The sequence below is a fragment of the Prunus persica genome, chromosome G4, assembly GCF_000346465.2.
Source record: "Prunus persica cultivar Lovell chromosome G4, Prunus_persica_NCBIv2, whole genome shotgun sequence".
Lineage (NCBI taxonomy): Eukaryota > Viridiplantae > Streptophyta > Magnoliopsida > Rosales > Rosaceae > Prunus > Prunus persica.
Genome location: NC_034012.1, coordinates 497655 through 521767, shown reverse-complemented (window position 1 = coordinate 521767; position 24113 = coordinate 497655). Strand labels below are relative to the sequence as shown.

The window sequence follows — 24113 nt, the reverse complement described above, 5'->3', positions numbered from 1 at the left end:
AGAAAACATGGAACCTTCACCGGCAGGCACCCATGATTGGAACTTGGACTGACTTAATTAATTAACCAGGTGAACTGGGGAGCTAATCAAACCAAACGTATGTGTCCTAATAAGTCTTGCAATTATTAAATTTGTGACAACACCACTTGCAAATTATGTTTGTTTAGTGAATAATCTAATGTTAATGTCAGCCCTCAGCAATCTGTCAGCTGACAGCACATGACTAAAGCAATTGAATTTTATGGCAATCAGACCTAAAAGCTATATGAATGAATAATCAACCCAATCATAGTACCGAAAAGACGAAAAAAAAGAAAAAATATTAGGGACATTTTGAAAAAGGTCATAGGAGAAGAAATATTTTTTAAAGAAATTAAAATGGACAAAAATACTCTTATTATTTTTGAATTTCCTAAAAAACCTTTTACATTTCCTAAAGCAATTGAGGGTTTTTTTTTGTCTTTTTTAGAAAAAACAAAAAAAAATTGATTTTTTTTCAAAAGTGAAAGTTTTTTTGTGGCTAAAACTTAAATTTACTAAAAAATTATAGGTTGGACATTTAGAGCAGAGATCATTATCAAACAGTTTGCTACATACCTTCAGCACTTTACATCTGCCTACTCTACAGCACGGATGGTTTTTTCTTTGGGTAAACATATAATATCAATTACTTCACTGTCAAAATTTGGTCAAAACTAACAACTTACAGAATACATGGAACCATAAAACTCACAAACTCAGGCAAATGCCACCTCAAAATGTTTCCCCTCTTGTTTTCCTCGTGTATGAAACCACTCGACTCCCATAATAGGCTTAAAAACCACCTAAGCCGTCAACCATGGCACTTGAAACTATCCCAAGCTTACTGCTGCTGCTCGTATATCTGCATATAAGTCTCAGAAAGGGCAACCATCTGGGGAAGTGTCTCTGAAACATGAAGATCCTGCATCTCATACCTGAAAACGTTTACAGATGTTAGCCCATACATACAGTTCCATTTTCTGTTAGTTTACATTTATGCCAATAAGTATGGAATAGACTCACCATAATTCTTCTGACTTTCTCTGCACAAATACCCTGTATGAACCTTCACCAGGTTTGCCATCATGAACAATGTTGGCGATCAAATCATACTTTGAACGCAATCTCTCATTCTCTTTGGGGGTTGACAAGGGGATGTAGTCTTTCAATTCAAGGTTCTTCACAGGAAAGTTGACTGCAATAGGAATTACATCAGTTGGCAAAAGGTTGCAGTTGATCAGGCAAGGATCCATGGCACACTATAGGCGTTAAATGATTATTCAAATAAAAATAATTCCAGAAACATATAATCACACCTAAAGTCGGATTCTTTTCCACAAAGAAGTTGTTCTTGGTAAATCGCTGCATGTGGAGAATAAGATACTGCGGTAATCGGGTGACTCGATACCTCATCCTTGCTATGCGAGGTCGGACCACTTCAGTCACAGTCTCCCCATCAAATTTCTTCAAAATATTGAACAGTGGAACCTAAACCATAACGCACAAGCTTTAAAAAATAATATAAAAACATTTTAAAAATAAAACTCAAAAAATTCTCATCATCAATTCTCTCTTCCCCACATACTATTTCTGGAATAAGGTGTAGTGATAGCATAGGTATGCTATAAACATTTAAACAACGCACAATGCAAGACTGATGAGACATGCATAAAGTAAAGGGCATGCTTTTGCATCATTCAGGGCTCAGTTTAATATTCAAGAAAAATGGAGAACCAAAATGCCTGGAACAAAGAACAGTTGCTGTGTTTCTAATTTGCAACTAGACCTTGAGTAACTATATACATTATAGAATAGAAGCACAAAGACAGACTGAACCCCCCATATTTAGATAATAAAAAATCAACTAGCCTCCATACAGACTAATAAAAATAAGGAACATATCCATCTTAACAGTCTACACATTTGTCACTACCTAAGATATATAATTACATAGACTCCCCAAAGCAATCTAGTTACCTAGTCCACAAGTTGCGAACATAGAGGCAATGTATGTAATTGAAGCAAATTCCAACATGTTTTTATTCAGAAACATAGACATGGAAATTATGAGAAAGACATTAAAACCAATAAAAAAAGGCAATTAAAGAATGAACTTCCAACTCACTAATTAGACATATGTACCTGGGGAATGATATTTTTTTCCATAACATCTTTGAAAAGAGGTGGTGGGGGCAAATCCAATCCAAGCATTAAGAAAGGCATTTTGTACCTTTCCTTGACAATGCCATTATTTTCAGTCACAACATCTGTATTCTGGTCATCACCATTTTCTTTCTTCTCAATACCTTTCTTAGGAATCTCCTTCACAACCTCCAGTTCCCCCTATCAGCACAGAACATTATATTTAGTCTAAAAAATACTGCCAGTTAAGTTGCAGCAACAGCAATACAACAAACAAAGTAGATAAAGAATAAGAAAGAAAACCTGAAAGCACTCATAGATGATGCTGCTATCTTTCTTCGAAGTTCTAAGATCTGCATGCAGTGTATTAAGCAGCCATGACATGAATTCAACTGGGTCAGATTGCGCTCCTATTCGAAACCGTTTCTTACTGGCTTTCATCACTGCCTGCAGGAACTCATGTGGGCTCACCTGTAGACATTAAAGATTTGACACATGTGAACTATTCTTAACAACAATACCTAGAGACCAAAATATGGAGTCAACAAGGTCAAACCTGTCCTTTGAAGTTCCGTGCATGCCATATCTTTCTCGTGAGCTCCCCAAATCGATGAACAAGCGGAGACTTGCAATGTTGATAATTCTTAGGGATGAGGAAGAAGTTTCTTAGTGGAGTGACTCTCATTAAAGATTGAATTGTGACATTGACAAAATCAGTCTCCTTAATGTTATTGAGCCCCACCTGTTTTTTGAAAATTAAGAAAACACAGGTAACAATAATTAGGACCCAAAATTAACACGTCGCTAGAAATTGTTAAGACGTAAGTTGTTATGGAAGTGTATCCATCAGAGAGATCAATCACAAAATATATCTCCCTCAAACACATGAAAAGACAGTAAATGTTGTTCAACATAGGCTTGTCTAACCTTACAGATGAGAAAGAATCTAAAAAAACATAGAGAATTACAAAGACGTGAGAATACTGCAGTAAACCAAAAACCATACTACCTAAGTGCTGAAATCATGCTTACTGGTATACTCCCACACAAATCTATGAAAACTGTGAAACAACTCTATCGTAAGTCTAATTGTTGGCCAGCCACATAATATATTAGCTCATTACTTATTTGGCAAGGAATAAAGATTCTTCTGTCCCGAGTAACTTAAATAGGAAATCTATAGTATTGACCAAGCCAATTAGGAATTTGAAACATAATATCGAACTCATATGAATTGACAACAGCAGCAATAGAAGCATATATGGAATCTTATGCAAGTAAGACCAAAAATCAGTACCATTCCAGGAAGGTAATCAGAACCATCAAGTGCCCTAGACCATTGCTTGTTTTTGTCAATCTGCTCCACTTGTTCCTCAGTAAACCTGCATATAAAGAACCAAATGAATTCAAATCCTTAAAAGGATACCCAAGGAAGACTAGAAATATAAACAATACAAATCAAACCTTGGGTTCAGGACATGTCTAATGTCATCCAATGACGGGTCACTGATTTCATATCCATCCGGAAGGCAATATACTTTCTCCGTTCGAAGATTGATATAAACATGGTGTCCAGCTTCAAGGCTATGTGTATATGCATGGGACTTCTTCCCTCTTCCTTGGTAATACTTCCCACAAACTAAACATGCATACACATTCAAATTTGACAGAGACAGAGAACAAAACTTCTCAAAATCAAAATCCAAAACCTGGTGAAAGCAAAATCAAGCAATCAGTATCAAAACAGTGGATGCTTTTGTAAGCATAATATACAGACAAGCTGGAATGCCATATTGTAACAACTTAGAATAGTAATATACCTGGCGATTAACAGCGTCAAGATAAGGACAATCCCTCCTAACCTCAATTTCACGGCTCCGCCTGTAAAGTCCTTGTTCAAGATCATCATCATCATCATCTTCTTCTTCTTCTTCAACTTCAACCCCACTTTTTATATCCCTTTGATTATCGCCACCATCCCCTCTATAGCCATCAACAGGTGGCCTTCTCTGGTTGTCCTCGTCATCCTCATCGCCGTAATTAAAACCAGGAAGAAGGGAGCCTTCAGAGGCAGGTGGAGGTGGTGAAGAGGAAGGAGATGAATGCCCATTCCGTTTTTGCCTCTTTGGGTCAGATTCAAACCCTTCCGCGTTCACTCTAGCATCATCTTCATGTTCCCTCTTATAGTTCATTCTCTTGACCCAGCTCAAATCTCACTGTTTCTACAATAATACCGGAGCTTACGCCAACTGAGCGTCACTCAATTCTTCAAACGATTCTCAAATTAGGGAAGAATCTCGGAAACCCTAGAAGCATATAACTCAGCCGTCAATAGAAAGAGAGAAAACAGTTCTAGAGTAGAAACCTGTAAAAGATAACAAACGCAAGAAAATAGTTGACTGAAAACTTAATTATTATATTCCGAGTTTTAAGAGCAAGGAAAAAGAATAATGCTCCGTTTGGTTACCGAGAAAACGCGGGAAAGTGAGAGCAAAAAACAGTGTAATGTTATATGTGTTAGGATTTTGCTTCGTTTTCGCGTCCGAAATAATTTGAAGCTATCTTGGAAATAGCTCGTGATTTGAAAATGCATATAAAATCAGCTCGGTGAAGGGGGTAGAATTACCTGGATCAGTATGGTGTTTTGCAGTTTGGAGAAGTAACAGAGCGCCTTTCGATCCTTCAAAGCAAAACTGGAAAAGAGAGTCATAGGAGATGAGACCAAGAAAGGAAGGCTTACAGATTAGGCCTTGCACAACCATCTTACCTTAAATTGGGCCTCATACTTATTAGGCCCAAAATACAAATATCTGGGCCCATTTACTTTATTTATTTATTTATTTATTGCTAAAACATTTACCAATTTTATAATTTCTTGAAAATAAAATAAAAGCATATGACTTGCTAGATGAATTACCATCAACGGATCAAAGACTAGAGTGAGTATTATTTCGGTAACATATTTTAAAGTTGGGTAATATTGTGCATAAAAAATTGCGAAAGAATAATGAAAGATTACAGTATTTTGCTTATATTTTCACTAGAAAAGTCCACTTCAAGATCCATTTGCTTATCTTTGCCTTTGCTCTAATATTGATCTTGGAATTTTATTTTATTTTTTCGGGTGAATAATGTTCTTTTATTGTGTCTGGCCAAGATGATTTTTAAGTAGCTTGTCTTGAAAAGGCCATATGATTATGATGGAACACGGAAATGCTATAATGAGGGGGTTGTGAGAGAGGGGTAGCGTGCGTCAACGGAGGAGAAGCGACCAAAGAAAAGAAAAAAGGGGTCAAAATTAACATGGAAAGGGCTGTAAGTAAGAAACCCTGCACTGCTTTTCAGCTTTAAAGGTGTCCTTTGCCCCCCACAGGAATAATTAAAATGGTCAAGCCACTTGAGTAAGAGCAAGCTTCAATTAACATCACATAAACAATAATCCCAGAGAAAGAGAGTGTTCTATTAAACAACAAAAGCTCAATTTATTAACCAAATACCTACCAAAAGAATTAACCATTCTTTTCTACTTCCCCCCCTTCCCCTCTCTTTTTCAAAGGATCCTCTCCTTCTCCTCGTTGTTTAAGAAGTTTGAAACATAAACAAGGCATTCGAATTTTTTTGACATGTTCACAATGAAGCAGATCTCTCAGCTTGAAAAACAATGGACTGTTACTACAAACAAAACAAAACTGCAGTTGTTTTACACCGATTGCCAGTCTTTCCGAATGTCAAAGGTGTAATTGATCTCCAAGTAGCACTTGTTGTCATCATCAACAAACTGGACCACAAAGAAAAAGGAAATCACAAGATGAGACTAAATCCAAAACTTGAAGCTATTTATTTATTAGAAAATTAGATAGAAATCTGAGGTTGAATTTGAAATCTGAAGTTCATCATGCACACAATCATTCATGGGATGCAATTAGCAGATAACTCAGGTTATAACATTAATATCAACAGAACGAAAAATATATGAACAGATGCATGATGGTTGTGTATGTAACAAATCTATCAGTTTATGGGCATATACCGCTTTCTCTCGAATTGTATGGCCTAATCTGAGTGGAAATTAACATCAAGCACTGGATTAACTTACCTTGCTTCTAGCTGAATAAGATCCCCTTGCAAATATGCCAGATGGGGTTGTGTCCTCAGGCAACACATGTGTGTAAGGCTCTGACTGTGGGCTAAAGGTTCCGAGCATCTCTTTTGTGCTATCAACTGCAAAAAGGATCCGTACGTAAGAAGGAAAACATCCAATCCCAGCTTCATTATAAGGCTAATCTATCCTGTTACATAATTTGAATGAGAGAGAGAGAGAGAGAGAAAGTACCTTTTACAGCAGTTTTCCAGACTGCGTTAGTGTATTTGAGACCTGAAACAATGTTATTGCTGACCTGGAAAGTGAACTGAAGGCTGTAACGGCTACCTTCTTTCAAAGTAAACCACAAGCCCTTGGGATTTCCATTCTCAGGAATAGGAAGAACTATGTCAGATCTATCAGGGGATTTAATTGCAAGGCTCAGGATCTTAACATCTGGTTCTAGAGTTTCTACAGAAAAACAGAGAAACAAGGAACACTCAGGGAGAAATGAAACAGTACAAATATCTATTGTACTGAACGTTGAAGATACACCAATAAACTGCTAAGATATAAAGTAGAAGCATGCAAACAAAATCGCTTCTAAATTCCGAAGATTCAACTTTAATTAGGAGAAACTGCATGCGATTTCTGGTATGACAAGACTTATGACAACAAGATGAGGCATGAGGGCCAAATTTACCAAAAAACAAAAGCTTTTCAGAGCATAGAACAAGTTTGACCTCTGATTCGCAATAGAACTCTTACCAAGTGACAAGATAAATATATATATATATATATATATATTGCAAGAGAGAATAGGATTTTAGTTGATAGAAAGTACTTTCGCATGCCTTCTGCAAGTGACAGAACTAAAGTTTTTGAACCTCAGCAGTGAAATGAAGGGGAAAATTCAAAGTTTAAACATTTTTTCTGTTCCATTTTTTCACTGACAAAACGAACTTCAAAGCAAAAGCATTTGGCTCGTTACAATGCTTACCTCCAACAGAATTAACATCCACACTCCCAAGAAGCTGTTCCTTCCACCTCCTTAAGCTCTCATCGTCCTAAAACCTCAAATGATCACCAAAACAAACAACATTACACAGATATAAAACTAGAAGGCCATTAGAAAGAGAGGGACAAAGGAGAACAAATTATGAAAAGAAAGAAGAATTGAAAATCAAACCTTATCCTTCTCAATGTGTTCTTTGAGAGTGCACTGAGGACCCAACTCAATTTTCTTTACTTCATCATCGTCATCATCATCCTCAGTTACGTACATGGAACTCTCACTCGGTTCTCTAACCAACCCTGTGGATGATTGATCCACGTCAGTAGCCGTTTTAGCTGTCTTTGCTTCTGAAACTTCAGCGCCAGTCTCATCATCCAAACCCATGTTTTTGGAACTTGAATTCACTCCAACAGCCAAAGACATCAACAGCCCATCAACCCAACAAAAAAGAAAGATAAAATGGCACAGAGAATGTAGACCCAATGACCAAGTATAAATGCAAGTAAAAACCAGAACAAAATGGCAAAAAGCAAAAGAACACGGCAAATCCACTTGGAAGAAGAATCTCTGTGAGAAAACAACAAAAAATGAGAGAGCCCAATAAAAAATGAGTGAATTTGAGTATAACAAGAAAGGAAGGAAAGAAAGACTAATTGGGTCAAAGAAACCCAGAAAGAAAGCTAAACAGAAAACCAAGAAAACCCAACAAGGATAAAACTTGCAGCAAGAAAAAGACAGCAACAGAAAAAAAGAGGAGACAGAGAGAAGGGACTGTTTAGGCAGAGTTCAAGCAGAGAGGAAAAGGTCGTGTGGTGATCCGAAATTGAGTCTTTTCCATGGAAGAAAAAAGAAGAGAGAGAGAGAAAGAAACGGGTGGCGAGATCGTGAGGGTCACTCTTGCTGCACTAGGTTCCACGAAGACCAAGATTCGAGGAGGCTTTTCTTTCAATTTAGTTTGAAAACTCAGAAACAAACACATCAGATGAGACAGCCTAGCCTAAAGATTGGGTGGACCAAAGCTGCACCTTGACCCCTTCTTATGGGTTTTTATCTTTCTTTTAACCATGCTCTGCTCTCTGCTCTCTTCTCTCTGCTCACGACCTCCCAAAATTGTAGCTTCTGGTAAAACATGAAGAAGAAGAAAAATGAACATAAAAGGTGAGGGTTTATGAGTCTTAAGCATCTGAATGTTTCCACTATAGAGCTCCACAACCACAATGCTATATAAAATTCAAAGGCAGAGCATTTCCAGATAACATAACATGTATGCATGACATGTATTTTCAATTAATTTGGTTGGTGGTGAAGCTTTGATGATGCATTCTAATTTCTTTGGTACGATATTATTTCAAATTGAAACTACCAAAAATAATTAAACAATCCAATGTCGAGGAGTCCAGCAATGATAGCATTATTATTGCACCCTATTATAGAAGTTTTGGTCAATGGTTTATATTAGGCCAATTATCAACACCCTTGTAAATTGTAATATCTCTATTGATCAACTAACTCTTTATCTAGCGGTACTTCTCTTCTTAATATCGAAATAAGTCCCAAGTTCGAATTTCCCCACTTCATTGCTGTTAGTGTCGTAACAGTTGTGGCTGTCTGCTGTCAAACATTAAGTGTTGCTAGGTTGTTCATAGTAGGAAATACAGCTCAGATGATTGTGAAATCAGCCAACCAGACTAACCCAATTTACGCATGGTGATGGTCAGTTCAAGCCCAGAACCTTTTAAAGTTTTGATGCATACAACTATCTCATACGCTATTGACGTGACGACGATGGCTTAATTTCAGCTCTCATTATCAACATTCATGGCGGAGACCACGACATTTTTGGAATTTCATATGATTCAAAATTTGAATGCACAAGTTGTAAATTACCGTTCAGAAATCAACAGTTCAAAACTACTATAGGGCCAAAATTTCGTGCATCCTAAATTATCCAAACTTCTGTGCCTAAATCTGGACAGAACATTAAAATCTGATGGCTGCAAATTTACCATGCCCATTTTCATTTTTCCTTTTTTTCTTATTAAGAGAAATAATAATAAAGGAGAAAAGACTACAGTCAATAGGTTAAAAAATGTTGACAATGCTAACAAATACACAAAGATATGGACAATTTTTGTCTGTTTTTACAAGGGGAGTTTGATTATGTGTCCATAATAAAAACCAACCTATGCATCCAAAAATCATCGAAAAGTAAAATGGACTGATTCATTATACTGTCTACATACGAGGTTGAAACTCCGTCAATCAAATAACAATTTATGTGCAGTCAAAAGTTCCATTGAGAATGCTAGGGATTGTAAGGCTAGCATACAAAAATCCTAGGTTGATAACAGGTTGGGCATTGAGGCAATTCAAACACATCCTGGACTTCAGATACAAAAAACATAGGATACAAAAATAGTGGCCAAATTCTCAATGCATGCTGCGAGTGATCTCAAACCTGAAACAAAATTATCACGCACTTCCCCATTTTCTCAGAACACTGTCTTTAGCAGAGACACTACTGTAGGCTTCATTCTTCGAGATATTATCAAAAACAACCTGACCATCTGGTCCTCTCTTCCTTAAGATTTTAGAAGTTATGAAAGCGAACACATTTCTTGTCCCTCGCAAGGCATACAATAACGGATTGAAGATGACAGCAAGCATCAGTTCTCCCTTTGCAATTATGAGATACTAAAAAATAAAGAATAAGATCATGAGAGAGAGAGAGAGTATATATTTACAACATGATGGTATTCAGCTGAATTTAGAAAAGAAACAAGGAAATGCTTACCATCAGGATAATACCCAACACAGCAAGACTTGCTTGTTGTGCTTCTCGCCAGAAATGGTCACCATTCGACCATCCAAACCATCCACGCCACCCAAACCATCCCCCTCCACCAGCACTACCGCCTCCACCCACCTCCTCTCTTCTCTTAATTTCTTTGTCCCATTTCTCAAATTCACTTTTTTTCCCACCAAGTGCACCTTCTAATGCTTTCCTGGCTTGCTCCTAGAAGAACGATAGAAATGGCAAAGTTAAATTCATCTGCGCAAAAGAAACCAGCATCTAAACTATATCATGGCATTCTGCATTCAATAAAATCAGATGAAATGAGGGGCCGAGAGACCAAACGAACTCCTATGCTCAACAACTATATCTGATAGATATTGGTATCTGTCCTAATGCTGATGTGCATGTGTCAAGTTAGACCTTATATTGGTCCTATACCTAGAACGACTGATTATGTTCAATGACAACTATACTACTATCATATCCATAACCTTTAGTGAACCGTAAAGGTATTATCAGGCAAAACCAAAGTTGTTTGCTCCAATTGTTTGGATAAGGCTTTTGTGCAAGCTTAGTAGAACTACCTTCTGTGTGCAGCTTTTAACTCCATGAAGGAAAAAAAATGCTCAGCAAATTACGAAAGAGAGAGAATCCAACAGTAAACCGGCATGTACCCAAGTATTCTTCTAGAAGGATCAACTGCCTAATATTCATCTGTATTCTTATCTACAAATCAAATAATCCACATTTTATACTTGTAAGAAGTAAATTCTCCAACACATTGAACGCTCAAACTACAAAATACTCTACTGTAATTCAAAATTCAAAACAATGGGCGAATGTGTGAAGCTCCTAAAACTCACTTTCCTGAAGCATTTAAAGAATGAACAATTTTTTGATAAATTCGAACTTCAAATGAAGCATTACACACCCTACTTAAGTGATTATGCAAATCTCCAAACAGCACAAGGCGAAGTGGAGACAAAGAATTTATTGCCTACCAACACTACATGCCCAGTTAAACCTAATTGCTCAATTTATCTCAATATACATATACCCACATATTGAGCTGCCAAACGAGGAACTTGGGTTATTTTTCATCTCTTGACAAATTTGAAACATGAAAATTTTCATTTCGTAGCATAACATAAAATAGGAAAAGCACGCAACAAAAGAAGAGAAACTGAGTTCAAATTACGAATTTTAGGACCTCTTTGCGATTATCTGAGAAAAGGCAAGAGAACCTGCCGCGGCATTTGAGCTTGAACAGCAGAGCAGTCCAATCTTGGGTTGTTTCATTTTGACGGGAACTAGTAGTTGGCAGTGGATGAGACGACGACGAGTGAAGTAGGATTTGGGATGGCGGGATTAGGTTAAGAACCAGCGTCATCTTCGCATTTCCCACACCAAGCCTTTCCCTTGTATTAAACGTTGGGAAACCTTAGAATCAAACGATGCGTTTGGTTCTTTTCTTCGTACAGACTACGAGAAGTGATTTTAAAAAAAAAATTGGGAAGCTCATCCGTTTGGTAAATTATGATAAAATCATTTATTATTAAAAATTACAGTAAAATAAAGCTATAAGGGAAAGCAGCTAATAAGGTGCTTTCATTTTCTGATTATTCGAGAATCAGTTTTGAAAATGCGCTGTGTTTAATGATTATACGGGAATCATTTTCTGATTATACTAGAATCATTTTCTGATTATTCGAGAATCAGTTTTGAAAATGCGCTGTGTTTAATGATTATACGGGAATCATTTTCTGATTATACTAGAATCATTTTCTGATTATACTAGAATCAATGCCAACAATACTTTTAACAAAAAGTTTACCAAACGCTAAACTGCTTTATCTCACAGCTGATTTCTCTTACAGCAAATCTGACAGAAATTATTTTCACAGCATAGGTAGGGCCAGTTTGGCATTGCTTATTTTGAGTATAATTGATTTTTAAAAATTGTGGAAAACTCAGCCCGTTTGGTAAACTATGAGAAAATCACTTATTGTTAAAATTGTTGTGAGAGAAAGCTAAGGGAAAGCAGCTAATGATGTGCTTTCATTTTTTGATTATGAAGGAATCAATTTCGAAGAGGCGCTGAGTTTAATGATTATATAGGAATTATTTTATTATTATGCGAGAATTAGTACCAATAACACTTTTAACAAAAAGTTTACCAAATGCCATATTGCTTTCTCTATCAACTGATTTCTGTCACATCAAATTTGACAACGATTATTTTCACAGCACAGTAATGCCAAATTGGCCACAAATACCCTTTTTTTTGTAATTATTTTATAATCTAATGTCAAAAATAATGATGAGGCCTTTTTTTCATTCGTCTTATGACCAAAATTAAAATTTTTAAAAATAAATAATCAAATTTTACTAACTACTTTTGTATTTTACAATATTAAAAGAGGTTTCAAATTCAATTTTTTCTTCAATAAATAAACAAAATGTTCATAGATCAACAACACCTTTAATTTGGATGTGAATTGACGTAGGGCAATTTCACGTTTTATCACTTATTATTATTATTATTATTATTTAAAGAAGATCACATATCAATTCATTGCAAACATCTCAACTAATTTTGACTATCTCTTGATGTTAAAAAGATAGTCAAAATTAGTTGAGGTATGATTATAAAACATGTTTGTCATGCATGGTTGAGAATGTTGTCATTTTCAATCTCTTTATTTTGTTAGGGAGAAATGAATTATTTGTCTCCACCAATTGAAAGCTTCATTATACGTGCTCCAATTCAAAGTTTGTGTGTGTGTCTTGAAACAAACATAATCATCCATGTAAAATTTGGTTAAGAATCAAATCAAGCTATTTATATTCCCGCAACACACCAAACATAAAATTGTTAAAATTTTAATTATGGACACTATATGCATGGCCGGAAAAGCCAATACTCAACTATGGAGAAAGTATCCCTTACAAACACCACACTATTATCCATCTAAATTAGGTATTGTGTCTGAAAAGTTATATCCCATCAATCCCACAAGCATGTGAGTCGATCGATCTAATGAAAAATGTATGTGAGTAAGTGCATTAATAGTTTGATCTTAATTGTTGATTTATCATAATAAATTCACAAACGTAAACGATTAACTAACCATAACATTCTTAAACTGTTTATCTTTATATATATATATATATATATATATATAAGTAATTTATATTTCATGTGTCATATATTTGTGTTTTATGATTTTACCTTTAGCTCTCATTCGGATGGATTTTAAGAATAACGTAAATTTTTATTTTTTGGTTGATTGTCTTAGAGCAACTCCACCCATTTGCCCTTAGCCATGGCAAGGGTGGAGCTAGGGCAAGCACTATTCACGTGAATAGTGGTTGCCCTTGCAAATAGTAAATCGTTTCTCCACCCGTTGCCCTTAGCCATGGCAATTACTATTCACTTTTTTGTTTTTTCCTCCTATTTTTTAATGAAAATAATTAATTTGGGTAATATTTTCAGATAAGATTTTCGGATTCCTACGTGTCAAGACTATTCATAATCAGATAAAATTTTCGGATAAGATATTTGGATTCAAATTTCGGATTAATTTCAAAGTTCAAATTTCAGATAAATTTTTGGGTTCAAATTTTGAATGAATTTCAAAATTCAAATTTCAGATAAATTTGGGTTCAAATTTCAGATAAATTTGGGTTCAAATTTCGGATGAATTTCAAATTTTGAATTTCATACAAATTAGGGTTCAAATTTCGGATGAATTTCAAATTTCAGATATGATTTTCATCCAATAAAATCAAGCCACATGGCATGTCTATCTTGCCAAATTTTTCTATAAAACCAGAGTCTCAGCTCATACCTCTCACACCACATCTTTCTATATTTTCATTTCTGAGAGTTTATAATTCATACTTCATTCATTCTGAATGGAAGAATTTAGGAGATGCTTGGAGAGACAAGAGAGAGAAAGAAGAGAGAGAAACCGTAGAGCAGATGAAGTCAATGAGTTGCAGAGACAAGTCGATGAGCAAGTTCTCATAACAGTGGCTTTGGAAGAAGAAGAGAACCTAGGTCGCCGCCATAGTTCACAAGCCGGCCGCCGCCGGAATGTGGAAAGACATAGGCATTCTAGGGGTAAGAATCTTTTGGAAGATTATTTTATCCCAACTTCTTTGTACTCTGATGTTGATTTTCGAAGGCGATTTAGAATGCAACCTTATTTGTTCAATAAAGTCATGCATGATATTTGCAATTATGATGCATACTTTGTTCAAAAGTGTGATGCTGCTGGGGTTTTGGGGCTTCTTCCGGAGCAAAAGCTTACAGCTGTTATACGAATGTTGGCGTATGGAGCATCTGCTGATCAGGTGGATGCCCGGATGGGGAAGTCCACTACGTTGGAGGCTTTGGTAAGATTTTGTCAAGCTGTTGAAACTCTGTACACTAGAGACTACCTGCGTAGACCTACTCCCAGGGACCTCCAAAGGCTTCTGCAAAAAGCCGAAGCTCGAGGATTCCCTGGAATGATTGGTAGCATCGACTGCATGCATTGGCAATGGAAGAATTGCCCAACTGCCTGGCAAGGTGATTATGGAAATCGAAAAGGCCAAAAAAGTATCATCCTTGAAGCGGTTGCTGGTTTCGACACATGGGTTTGGCATGCCTTCTTCGGAGTTGCAGGATCACAAAATGACCTCAACGTGCTGGGTCAATCCCCCGTCTTCAACGATGTATTGAGAGGTCAGGGCCCCAATGTCACCTATGAAGTCAACAATACAGTATACCAGACAGGATACTACCTAGCTGATGGAATCTACCCGAGGTGGACGACTTTTGTCAAAACCATTCCAAATCCCCGATCCCAGAAGCAAAAATTATTTGCTACATATCAAGAGGGATACAGGAAAGATGTCGAAAGGTGTTTTGGCATCCTTCAAGCCAGGTGGTTGATTATTCGAGGTGCGGCCCGCATGTTTGATGAGGAGATCCTCAGAAGCATTATGATGACTTGCATCATCCTCCATAATATGATTGTGGAGGATGAGTACGATTATGATGCTTTAGAGGTCTACGAACCGGATCCAATGAACACGGCTTTGACACGGATTTATGAAAGGCCCATGGGGCCAAATGGAGAACCGTTTGAGCCGGAACCGTTGGTGAGGGATGGTCATTTGATGACCCGAATGATAGATCGATATACGGAGATGCAATCTTCGTATATTCATGAAATGCGTCAATTTCACTTGATGGAGCATCTATGGGCGGTGAAAGGCAATGAAGATTAATAATGGAGAATAGATGCTTTGCTTATGTTTTATTTAGTATGGTTTGGTTGTGTTTTTATTTTTATTGTGCCTTGTTTGTACTTTTATTTTTATTATTGTGCCTTGTTTGTACTTTTAATTTTAATTTTATTATGTTTTGTTTGAAGTATGGAATATGTTGAATAAAAAGGTAATTTATTGAATGCTTTGTTTATTAAATAATGAAATGTAATACAAGTCATTATGAATTACTAATAAAATAAAATACATGAATTATAACAACTTTAATAGAAAACAACTAAAATACAAATACATAAAAGATATGCTAACTAATTTAATGGTTTCCATCATTTAACCAATCCGAGTTGCTAGGCCCATCATCCCGGAAAAGTCTTCTTCTCATAACATCCCTTCGTTCTAGCTTCCAAAATTGTTTTGTTTCAGGGGACATATGACTTGTATTCATCGCCATGGTTTCCCGATCTGTCTTGTCCATATCTTTTTTGCGCAAATACTCCCTTTCACGTACAAACTCAGCATCAAGGGCCAACTCGTGCTCTTGGCGTTTTTGCTCCATTTCTATTCTTATGCCGTTTTGCCTTGCAATTTCCTCCAAAAATTGTGAATTTTGATTGCTTGAATTACCCTTCTTCTTTGCCTTCGCGGCCTTTCGGCCAATGGGCCTCGGCTCCTTTTCGATGGGTGAGTCTTGACTCATAGGAGAATCAAGAGGTGAATCCGATGTCATTGAATCACGGAGTGGCGTCTCGTTTAACACAACCTCCGGACCCGTTGGAATAATTACGAAGCGTTTGCAAAATTTCACCACCTCCCAACATTCATGATGGGTGAAACTTTTTTTGCCACCCCCGGTTGCACCGAACCACATTTGTGCTTGAATCATCTATTGAACAAAAAAATGGAAATGCAATAAATATTTAAAATATATTGGATATGCAAGAAATATTAACAACATATTAAAAATACAAGCAATATTAACAAAATATTGAAAATACAAGAAATATTAACAACATATTGAAAATGCAAGCAATATTAACAAAATATTGAAAATGCAAGCAATATTAACAAAATATATACAACATATTGAAAATGCAAGAAATATTAACAAAATATTGAAAATGCAAGCAATATTAACAAAATATATACAACATATTGAAAATGCAAGCAATATTAACAAAATATTGAAAATGCAAGCAATATTAACAAAATATATACAACATATTGAAAATGTAAGCAATATTAACAAAATATATATATATTAGGAGATTAAACTTAATAACACAAAAATTATAAAATACTTACCTCGTTAGTACGATTTTGCCCACTTCTATAGTTGTCCATCGCTTTTGCTAGGGCATTTCTCCATTTTCCCAACTCTTTATTGAGAATTTTCCACCTACTGGATAATGCCATCTCCGTACGAGTAGACCCCGGAATTTTTTCACAAAATTCGGCATGAATTTTTTTCCACATATGAAAAAATTTCATTTCATTGCCGGACACGGGACAATGACAAATTTGGAGCCAAGCCTCACACAAAGAAACATCTTCCATTGTGCTCCAAGCCCCTCCGGTTTCGATAGAAGAAGCCATAAAAATATGAAATCAAAATGCTAGATGAAAAAGAGGAAAATGTTGTGTAAAAAGAGTGAATATTAGTAGAAGTATAATGAAATGTAAGAGTATTGGTGTTGAAAGTGAAGGGTATTGATAGGTATTTATAGAAAAAAATACCATAATTTTTTAGAATTTTTTAGAATTTTTTTTCATATTTTTTTCACCCAAAAAAGCCTCAGCCGTTGGATTAGAAAGGAGAAGCAGATCGGAAGGCACTGAGCGCGACACGTGGCAGCCTACCGTTGGCGCTGGCGTCAGCGCTGACGTCAGCACCCGCGTTTTGGACCTGGGGCTGGTTTGGCCTTCGGGCTGGCCCGAGTTGGTGGGTCCCACACCAAACCCGGGCCTGGGCTACACGCTGGAGCGAAATTTTTTTTTTTTTCTGCCCTTGCCTCGGGCTGGGCTCCTTCGCTGGAGCCACTCTTACTATGACTATGCTTTATTTTTAATGTTGTTTGCAATATTCCTTCTTTTGAATTGCGTTCTTCATGTGTGTGTGTGTGTCTCTCTCTCTCTCTTGTTTTTGCATAAACTGCCTTAACAAAGTATATAATCTGTCGAGTATCATTGAACTAGCTTTAGTACATTGCAAGTGATCACATAAAGAGAGGTAGGTGGTAGGTGAAGAAACATGGTCAGTCTGATAGATAATTGAAAGTGCTTTCTCGACCTTTGGATCAAGCGATCACATTCAACAGTAGTTGACCAAACCCACCAATTCTTATCCAACGGTCCATAGTCAAGGCGAGAAATCATATTTTGTTGACCACATTTGCCCTTACCTTCTCCACAAAGCAGACTCTCATTCGTCAGAGAAAAAGATCGCAAAGTTGCAGAGGTCCAGTCAGGACTCAGGGCATTATCGTAATTCAATCAACCAGTTTGATTCTGTAGCTCTAGACAATGTTTACCTCTCTTTATCTTTATCTTTAATTTGAAAAGTGAAACAAAAAGAGGAACAAAAGAAAACCAGCTGCAACTTTCCCACGTGACATATTTACCCCGAATCTTTTACCCATAATGGGATGGATAGGGTGAAATTCAAAAGGGTACTTTCGTCTTCTGGAAACCGGACAGGGAGATCGAGCTCAACAGTCTGAAACTCAGAGTGGACAGAACGATGGGCTTTACCGACTTTTCATAATAAAATCAACATGAAGGGATATTTTCGTCATTTCAGCGTTATAAAGAGAGCGGTAAAGAGTAGAGAGAGACAGAGAGAGGAAGAGAGAGACAGAGAGAAGAAGAGAGAGAGCAGGCTGAGAGAGAGAGTGAAGAGCGTTTGGTTTCCGTTTATTCTGTTAATATATGTGTGTACCAGCATGGTGTCGGACCAAGAAATAGCGGAAGGTGTGGAGACTGTTCTCCGTCAATCAGGCCCTAACGACGTCACCTCCGTAAACGGTGTCGTTCAGCAGCTCGAGGCCAAGCTAGGGTTAGACCTGTCCCACAAGGCTGGCTTCATTCGGGACCAGATCAGCTTCCTCCTCCGCCCGTACGCCCAACCGCAACCCCAACACCAACCTCCGAAAGACCATTTTGCCCTCCACACCAACCCCCAGCACCATTACCACCACCATCCTCAATTCCTCCCCCAACAATTTCCTCCCCATTTTGCCCTCCACCCCCACCACCGCGCCCCCGAGCCCCACAGCTTCCAGCAGCCGCCGCCGCCTCAGCAACTGCGGCCTCAGGCTCAGCTGCAGCCTCCCGCTGTGAAGCACGAGGCCTTGGCGCAGAATGCCACTAAAGTCGCCCCAGAAACTCCCAAAGAGAGGTTTGGATTTTGTTTTCAAAATTTCAAATCAGAAATGGTGAATTTTTAGGGTTTTACTTTCCTTTAGATTGCAAAGGTTGCGTTTCTATGAAATGTAAGTGGTACACGTTTATAGAGTTTCCAATTAGCAATATTTCGTTAATGGCCGTTTTGAAAGTTTTGTACTTTTCCTGTTTCCTGCTAACCAAGTTTCGCTAAATTGCATATTTTAATTGCTAGTACTTGCTATTTGAAATTTTTATGGTTTCCCTTTTTGGGTAAAACTAAGACTGATAAGGTCAAATTGCCGGCGTGTATCGCTTTGTGTGAATGAGAGATTTTAAAATAGTTTGTAACAAATAAAGAAACATATGGAAATTGGCAATTAAACCCTGATATTACTGTAATGGGAAAGTTTTAACCTTTTTGTTACCGTATTGTCTTCCATATAAAAGTCAAAACTGTTATTGTTTGTCCTTACTCCCAAAGCATGAAATACAAATCAACTAGTACTTACTCTTGCAGTTGCAGTCTCACCCTAATTATATTTTAAAAAGTGCTTGACTTTTCAATGTATGAAAAACTATAAGTTTGAGCTTAGCATAAAATCAAATTTGCGTATTAAAGAGCTGGCTTAGCATGTGGTCTTGCTAATTAAACTAGTAAGCTTATCTGTTAGGTTGGGGTTTAACATTTTTGCATAAATTTGGAGGATTAGTGCTTTAAAGTTCCATTATATTAAATTCTTCTTCTTTTCTTAAAATTTTAAATAGGGCAGTTTTCTCTGTAGTTGGAAAAGCTCAAATCTTTATCTTTTTGTTTTGTAGTTGTAAGTAATCTATTATGATTCAGTGCTTTATTCATAATGCAATAAAATGACCTGGCATGTTTGTGTCGGTCATAATTTTACTGCAGTGCTCCGGCTTCTGGAACCAAGAGAAGAGGTGGGCCAGGGGGTCTTAACAAAGTCTGTGGTGTCTCACCTGAGCTTCAGGCTGTTGTTGGTGAACCGGCCTTGCCAAGGACTGAGGTTATTACTCCCAAATCAACCCAGATTCTCTTTTTATGCTAACTTTCCAATGATGTGGATTAAGTTTTTGTGTGTAAATCTTAATGCATGTTTGTGGGTGTACATTGACTTTTTATTTTGCGTATTTCAGATTGTAAAGCAGCTCTGGGCATACATAAGGAAGAACAACCTCCAAGATCCAAGTAATAAGAGAAAGATAATTTGTGATGATGCCTTGCGTGTGGTATTTGAGACAGACTGTACTGACATGTTCAAGATGAATAAGCTGCTAGCTAAACATATTATACCCCTTGGACCTAACAGTACGTCAACATTGTGCATATTGCTACACAGTGTGTGTAATGATATCTTTGATTTTATGTATAACATTTCTCCTGCATATATGCAGAGGAGTCAACTCAAGCTAAACGATTGAAGTTAGAGGCCAAGTCCACCACTGATAGTACTGAACCTCAACCTCAAGTTCAACCACAACCACAACCTGGTTCCCCTACTGTAGGAATATCTGAAGCACTAGCTAAGTTTTTGGGCTTTGGAGGAAGGGAGATGCTCCTATCTAAGGCAAGAAGCCTTGTTTGGGAGTATGTAAAGGCTAACCGTTTGGAGGTAGGATCCTGCTGCACAATTTTGTACCTTCTCCGTCTCGTGGATCTAAGATGATTATTTTATTGGAGACATCGTACTTTTGTCCATTATTCCATCATCAGTCACAAGTTGGATTGATTTCTTCTAGTGAATGCTGTATTTGTCCTTACCCTTATATTGGCTTAAGAGCTACTTCACTTTGTTTCGACCTTTTTTTCCCCATCATAGTGCATTTGGAACAAAGACTTATGATGGTGCTGTTCTTGTATTTCCGCAGGATCCTTTAAATTCTACGGTGATATTATGTGACGCAAAGCTCCACGAGCTTCTTGGATGCGAAAGCATTTCTGCAGTGGGGTTGCACGAGATGTTAGATCGCTATCACTTGTTCAAACAATTGTGATTTCTGGTAGTGTTGACTGGTTAGTATAAATTCCATATGTTTACTCCATCTCATTTCTTTCTTAAATTATTTATGTTAGTTTATTTGCCTGTCTCTGTAGATGTATCTTTTGCTAAAGTTTTTCTGCCTATGGCCTGCTCTGATCTGTCCTAAACAAGTGACGGAGTGGTTTGTTTATTCTTTTGCAGGTGCATGGGGACCTTTGCCATCTGGTCTCTTCTGATGGTAGAAAAGATAGGAAAGAAGCTTTTTTTTTCTTCTTTGTTTATTTCTTTTTTGTGCATTGACGTGGTTAGGTGTCTTACTTGTCGTGGTTATTTATATGTAGAATTGCTATGTGCTGTGGGTTGATGGCAAGTTTCTTGGTTTATGCCATTGCCCGGGGTTTAGTTCTTTTTAGTTGTCTTCTCCTAACCCAGAAACTGTGACAGAAGATAAATGCTCTGTACAGCGTGGAAGGACCCTTTGCATTTTCTTAGATGGCTGGCAGTAAGTGTTAGTTTTGACTGCAGCTTTTGTGTATCTTGTTACATGGCAGTAAACTCCTCTTTTAACTCCGACTTGCTTTTTTTGCTTTCTGGCTTTGAGATGGTAAATATGTCAGACATTTAAAATTGAATAATACTGAGTACTGATGATGGAGACAGGACTTTGTATGGGTGGCCTGAAAGTATGAAAGGTTTCACCAGCAATACAACAGTCCTTTGCAGAATGAGCACCTTTTTCTTATCAAATTTTCGACTTTACCATCACACGGTGGAGTGGAGAAGGAATTGCAAATTGTTAATTTGTATGAAAATAGTACATTAAATCAAAACCCACCAAGGTCTGCCCTGCAGCACCTGCGCCTCGGGTGGGTGATGGTGGCTTAATGCAAGACGAGTTTCAGTAAAATCAGAATGGCGGCCTTGATGAGCAGGAGGAGGAAAGCCAACACAAGTCTGTTTGCCTTGCCCTTGAACACTACATTGAACCCAATCTTATCCAGTACAGCCGTCATAATTCCCATGAGTTTCTGCACAAGTGATATATAAGAAGACAAAGAAAACAGCAATAAGGGACACATTTCTGAAGTGGAAATAAGAAGTCGCAAGGTGCTTGCTTTGCTTACCAGTCTAAGGGGTTCAATATGGAGGAGTGGTTCCATGAACATCTCCACATTTCTAAAAGAAAAGAAGATGTTTATTATCAAAACTAATAATTCAGACTCAGAGAGAGGGTATGCAATTTGAAGCAGTACCTTAACATCACCTTGCCTTTGTAGATTTGACAAATATGGAAGCTAAAGCCCTTTCCCAGAGGCACATGCGTTTTTTTCCACTCTGCATATCAATCCAACTAGCTACTTGTTGTTTCCCATTTGTATACTGTCATCTTAATTTAAAGAATAAAAAAAAGAATTTGTTGTGTGATATATAAATACCTAAGCTCCACTGAATTCCGACATTCATTCCATCGTGCAATGTCGGTGTTACAACAAATTCAATGTTATTCCCCAAGTTTCGGATTAGATATGAGAAAAAATCCAATACTTGCTGCAACAGTTGTAGTCACAGTTCCAAATTAAAAACAGAAAGAAAGAAAGAAAAGAAGAACTGCAGCTGATTACGATTGAATACATTGTTTAATCATGATTTGTTTAACACGTAATGCATCAAGAAAGATGACATTTACTGCATAAGCGTTCGTTTTATATTATATATAATATTGAAATCAAGCAGTATATATAAAATGTATACCTTCTTTCCTCGGAGGGGTCGGAAAATTGAGAATAAGTTGCAGACACACTGGCATTCATCTCCTAATATCTCCGACAACTCGCGAATATTTTTGTTCTTGATGGCAGTGTAGAGTTTGAGCACTGTTTCGAGAGCTCGCGGATCCTCCTCATCTCCTGGTAATCCAGAGTTTTTGGCATTCAATGGCACAAGCAACAACCCTCTTTCTCTCTGCCTTGATTTTGAAGAGAAGAAGCTTGTTGTGCCAATAATAGGTTGACCGTCATTACAAATTGGTGGATGGAATTCAGCAGAAACAACATTATTAGCTGCTGTTTTGTTTAGTTTTTTGTGAAGGACAGCACCAGAATGAATGGTAATACGTGTGATGATATTGGTTGAGTTACAGTAGCAGAACTGAGAGATGAATGGATGGAAAGACACCAAAGCCATATGAGCGAACATATTAAAATATCAACCAGAAGAAGAAGCAGAGCCATATATTTGTGCAAGATTCCTAAGCAACCTAAATGAATATGTGCAGGCGCAGCACAGGAATGAAAATTGAAATGAATCAAGCAAACCATATGGATGGTCATGGTCCATATCATGCATGCGTCAATAATAGCAACTAACAAGTTAAGTATCTTTCCCACAAGCTAGGTTTCTTCCTTGGTTATGCTATTGTCTTGTCCTCTCTCTCTGCTTTATTTGGTTGCTTTCTTCTTCTTTTTCCTCTGCATTAACAAAAAAGGAATTTATTTAATATCTAATAAATCTATTAATTTGTGTCTTTTATTGGATTGGATTGGAGGGTGCATAATTTCAGTCTCGAAAGTGTATTAAATTTAAAACTACGAAATTATCACTAAAACAAAATCACTAATTTTATCACTTAATTACATATACTAAACGAAAGAAGTTGGCCAAAAAAAGAGTAAAAAGACTAATTTTATATTTATTAAAATAAAATAAAAACCTCTCTCTAGACGACATTTTGTCGCCATGATATATGCTAGCAACAATTTTTCAAATTAGATCTTTTCCGACGAACTTTGCCGGTATAGCCTTCTCCCAACGCAATTTTGTCAACATAAACTTATGTCGGCAAACATTCGTCGAGAGAGGTCTAATCAATAAAATTATTGCCGGCATATATCTATACCGAAAAAATTTCGTCGAGAGAGGTTGTTTTCCTTTTTTTTTTTTAGTGAATATTTAAATATTTTACTGATTTCATAAATTACTTAATAAATAGTAAATAATTATTTTGTGGACCTTTTTTTGTTTTTAAAAAAAAATAAATAATAATGAAAGCATAATATATTTAAAGAGTATAGCCGCGCGGCTATACTGTTTGAATATTCAAATTTGTTTAAGGGAGTATGACAAAGGGCACATGAATTCTAGGGACCTCCAAATGATACATCTCCCCATTTTGGGACCTCCAAATCTTAATGTGCGTATTTTCAAGAGTGCAGAATAGTAATACCATAAAGGAATCGGAAGATTGCAGGAACATGAATTCTAAATTGATCAGTTTTTTTTTTTTCTTTAACAATATACACTTACACATGTTTTATCAGTTACTGCAACAAACTGCCCTCAAATTTGTAGTAGTTCTACTGGGGCTAGCATACGACAGTGCATTTATTAGCTGCTTTATTT

At 36.9% G+C, this 24113-nt stretch overlaps 5 protein-coding genes across 7 annotated transcripts; 1 reads left to right on the top strand and 4 right to left on the bottom strand.

Annotated features, from left to right (window-relative positions):
* On the bottom strand, positions 548 to 4876 carry LOC18778701 (U4/U6.U5 tri-snRNP-associated protein 2). 2 transcript variants are annotated; one of them, XM_007213886.2, is made up of 10 exons: positions 4790 to 4876; positions 3984 to 4469; positions 3628 to 3872; positions 3461 to 3545; positions 2720 to 2905; positions 2467 to 2634; positions 2164 to 2364; positions 1338 to 1509; positions 1045 to 1216; positions 548 to 956 (listed from the first exon to the last, which is right to left on the bottom strand). In XM_007213886.2, exons 2-10 carry the CDS (start codon positions 4353 to 4355, stop codon positions 863 to 865), a joined length of 1695 nt encoding a protein of 564 aa, XP_007213948.1. In that variant the 5' UTR covers positions 4356 to 4469; positions 4790 to 4876; the 3' UTR covers positions 548 to 862. The 2 variants fall into 2 exon arrangements, with proteins under 2 accessions (XP_007213948.1, XP_020418303.1); XM_020562714.1 differs by having other exon boundaries at positions 3984 to 4528; positions 4790 to 4873.
* On the bottom strand, positions 5561 to 8562 carry LOC18778833 (rho GDP-dissociation inhibitor 1). The gene is made up of 5 exons (XM_007211857.2): positions 7434 to 8562; positions 7245 to 7311; positions 6497 to 6715; positions 6260 to 6384; positions 5561 to 5941 (listed from the first exon to the last, which is right to left on the bottom strand). Exons 1-5 carry the CDS (start codon positions 7680 to 7682, stop codon positions 5864 to 5866), a joined length of 738 nt encoding a protein of 245 aa, XP_007211919.1. The 5' UTR covers positions 7683 to 8562; the 3' UTR covers positions 5561 to 5863.
* Positions 9446 to 11523, bottom strand: LOC18778283. The gene is made up of 3 exons (XM_007212002.2): positions 11267 to 11523; positions 10054 to 10275; positions 9446 to 9953 (listed from the first exon to the last, which is right to left on the bottom strand). The coding sequence occupies exons 1-3, from the start codon at positions 11444 to 11446 to the stop codon at positions 9732 to 9734; spliced, it is 624 nt and encodes a 207-aa protein (XP_007212064.1). The 5' UTR covers positions 11447 to 11523; the 3' UTR covers positions 9446 to 9731.
* LOC18778587 (RNA-binding protein 33) lies at positions 18132 to 21287 on the top strand. The gene is made up of 6 exons (XM_007211420.2): positions 18132 to 18730; positions 19625 to 19739; positions 19870 to 20041; positions 20128 to 20345; positions 20602 to 20746; positions 20916 to 21287. Exons 1-5 carry the CDS (start codon positions 18276 to 18278, stop codon positions 20725 to 20727), a joined length of 1086 nt encoding a protein of 361 aa, XP_007211482.1. The 5' UTR covers positions 18132 to 18275; the 3' UTR covers positions 20728 to 20746; positions 20916 to 21287.
* LOC18781042 lies at positions 21431 to 23005 on the bottom strand. 2 transcript variants are annotated; one of them, XM_007211742.2, is made up of 5 exons: positions 22467 to 23005; positions 22151 to 22262; positions 21968 to 22049; positions 21839 to 21890; positions 21431 to 21742 (listed from the first exon to the last, which is right to left on the bottom strand). In XM_007211742.2, exons 1-5 carry the CDS (start codon positions 22908 to 22910, stop codon positions 21596 to 21598), a joined length of 837 nt encoding a protein of 278 aa, XP_007211804.2. In that variant the 5' UTR covers positions 22911 to 23005; the 3' UTR covers positions 21431 to 21595. The 2 variants fall into 2 exon arrangements, with proteins under 2 accessions (XP_007211804.2, XP_020418510.1); XM_020562921.1 differs by having other exon boundaries at positions 21431 to 21890.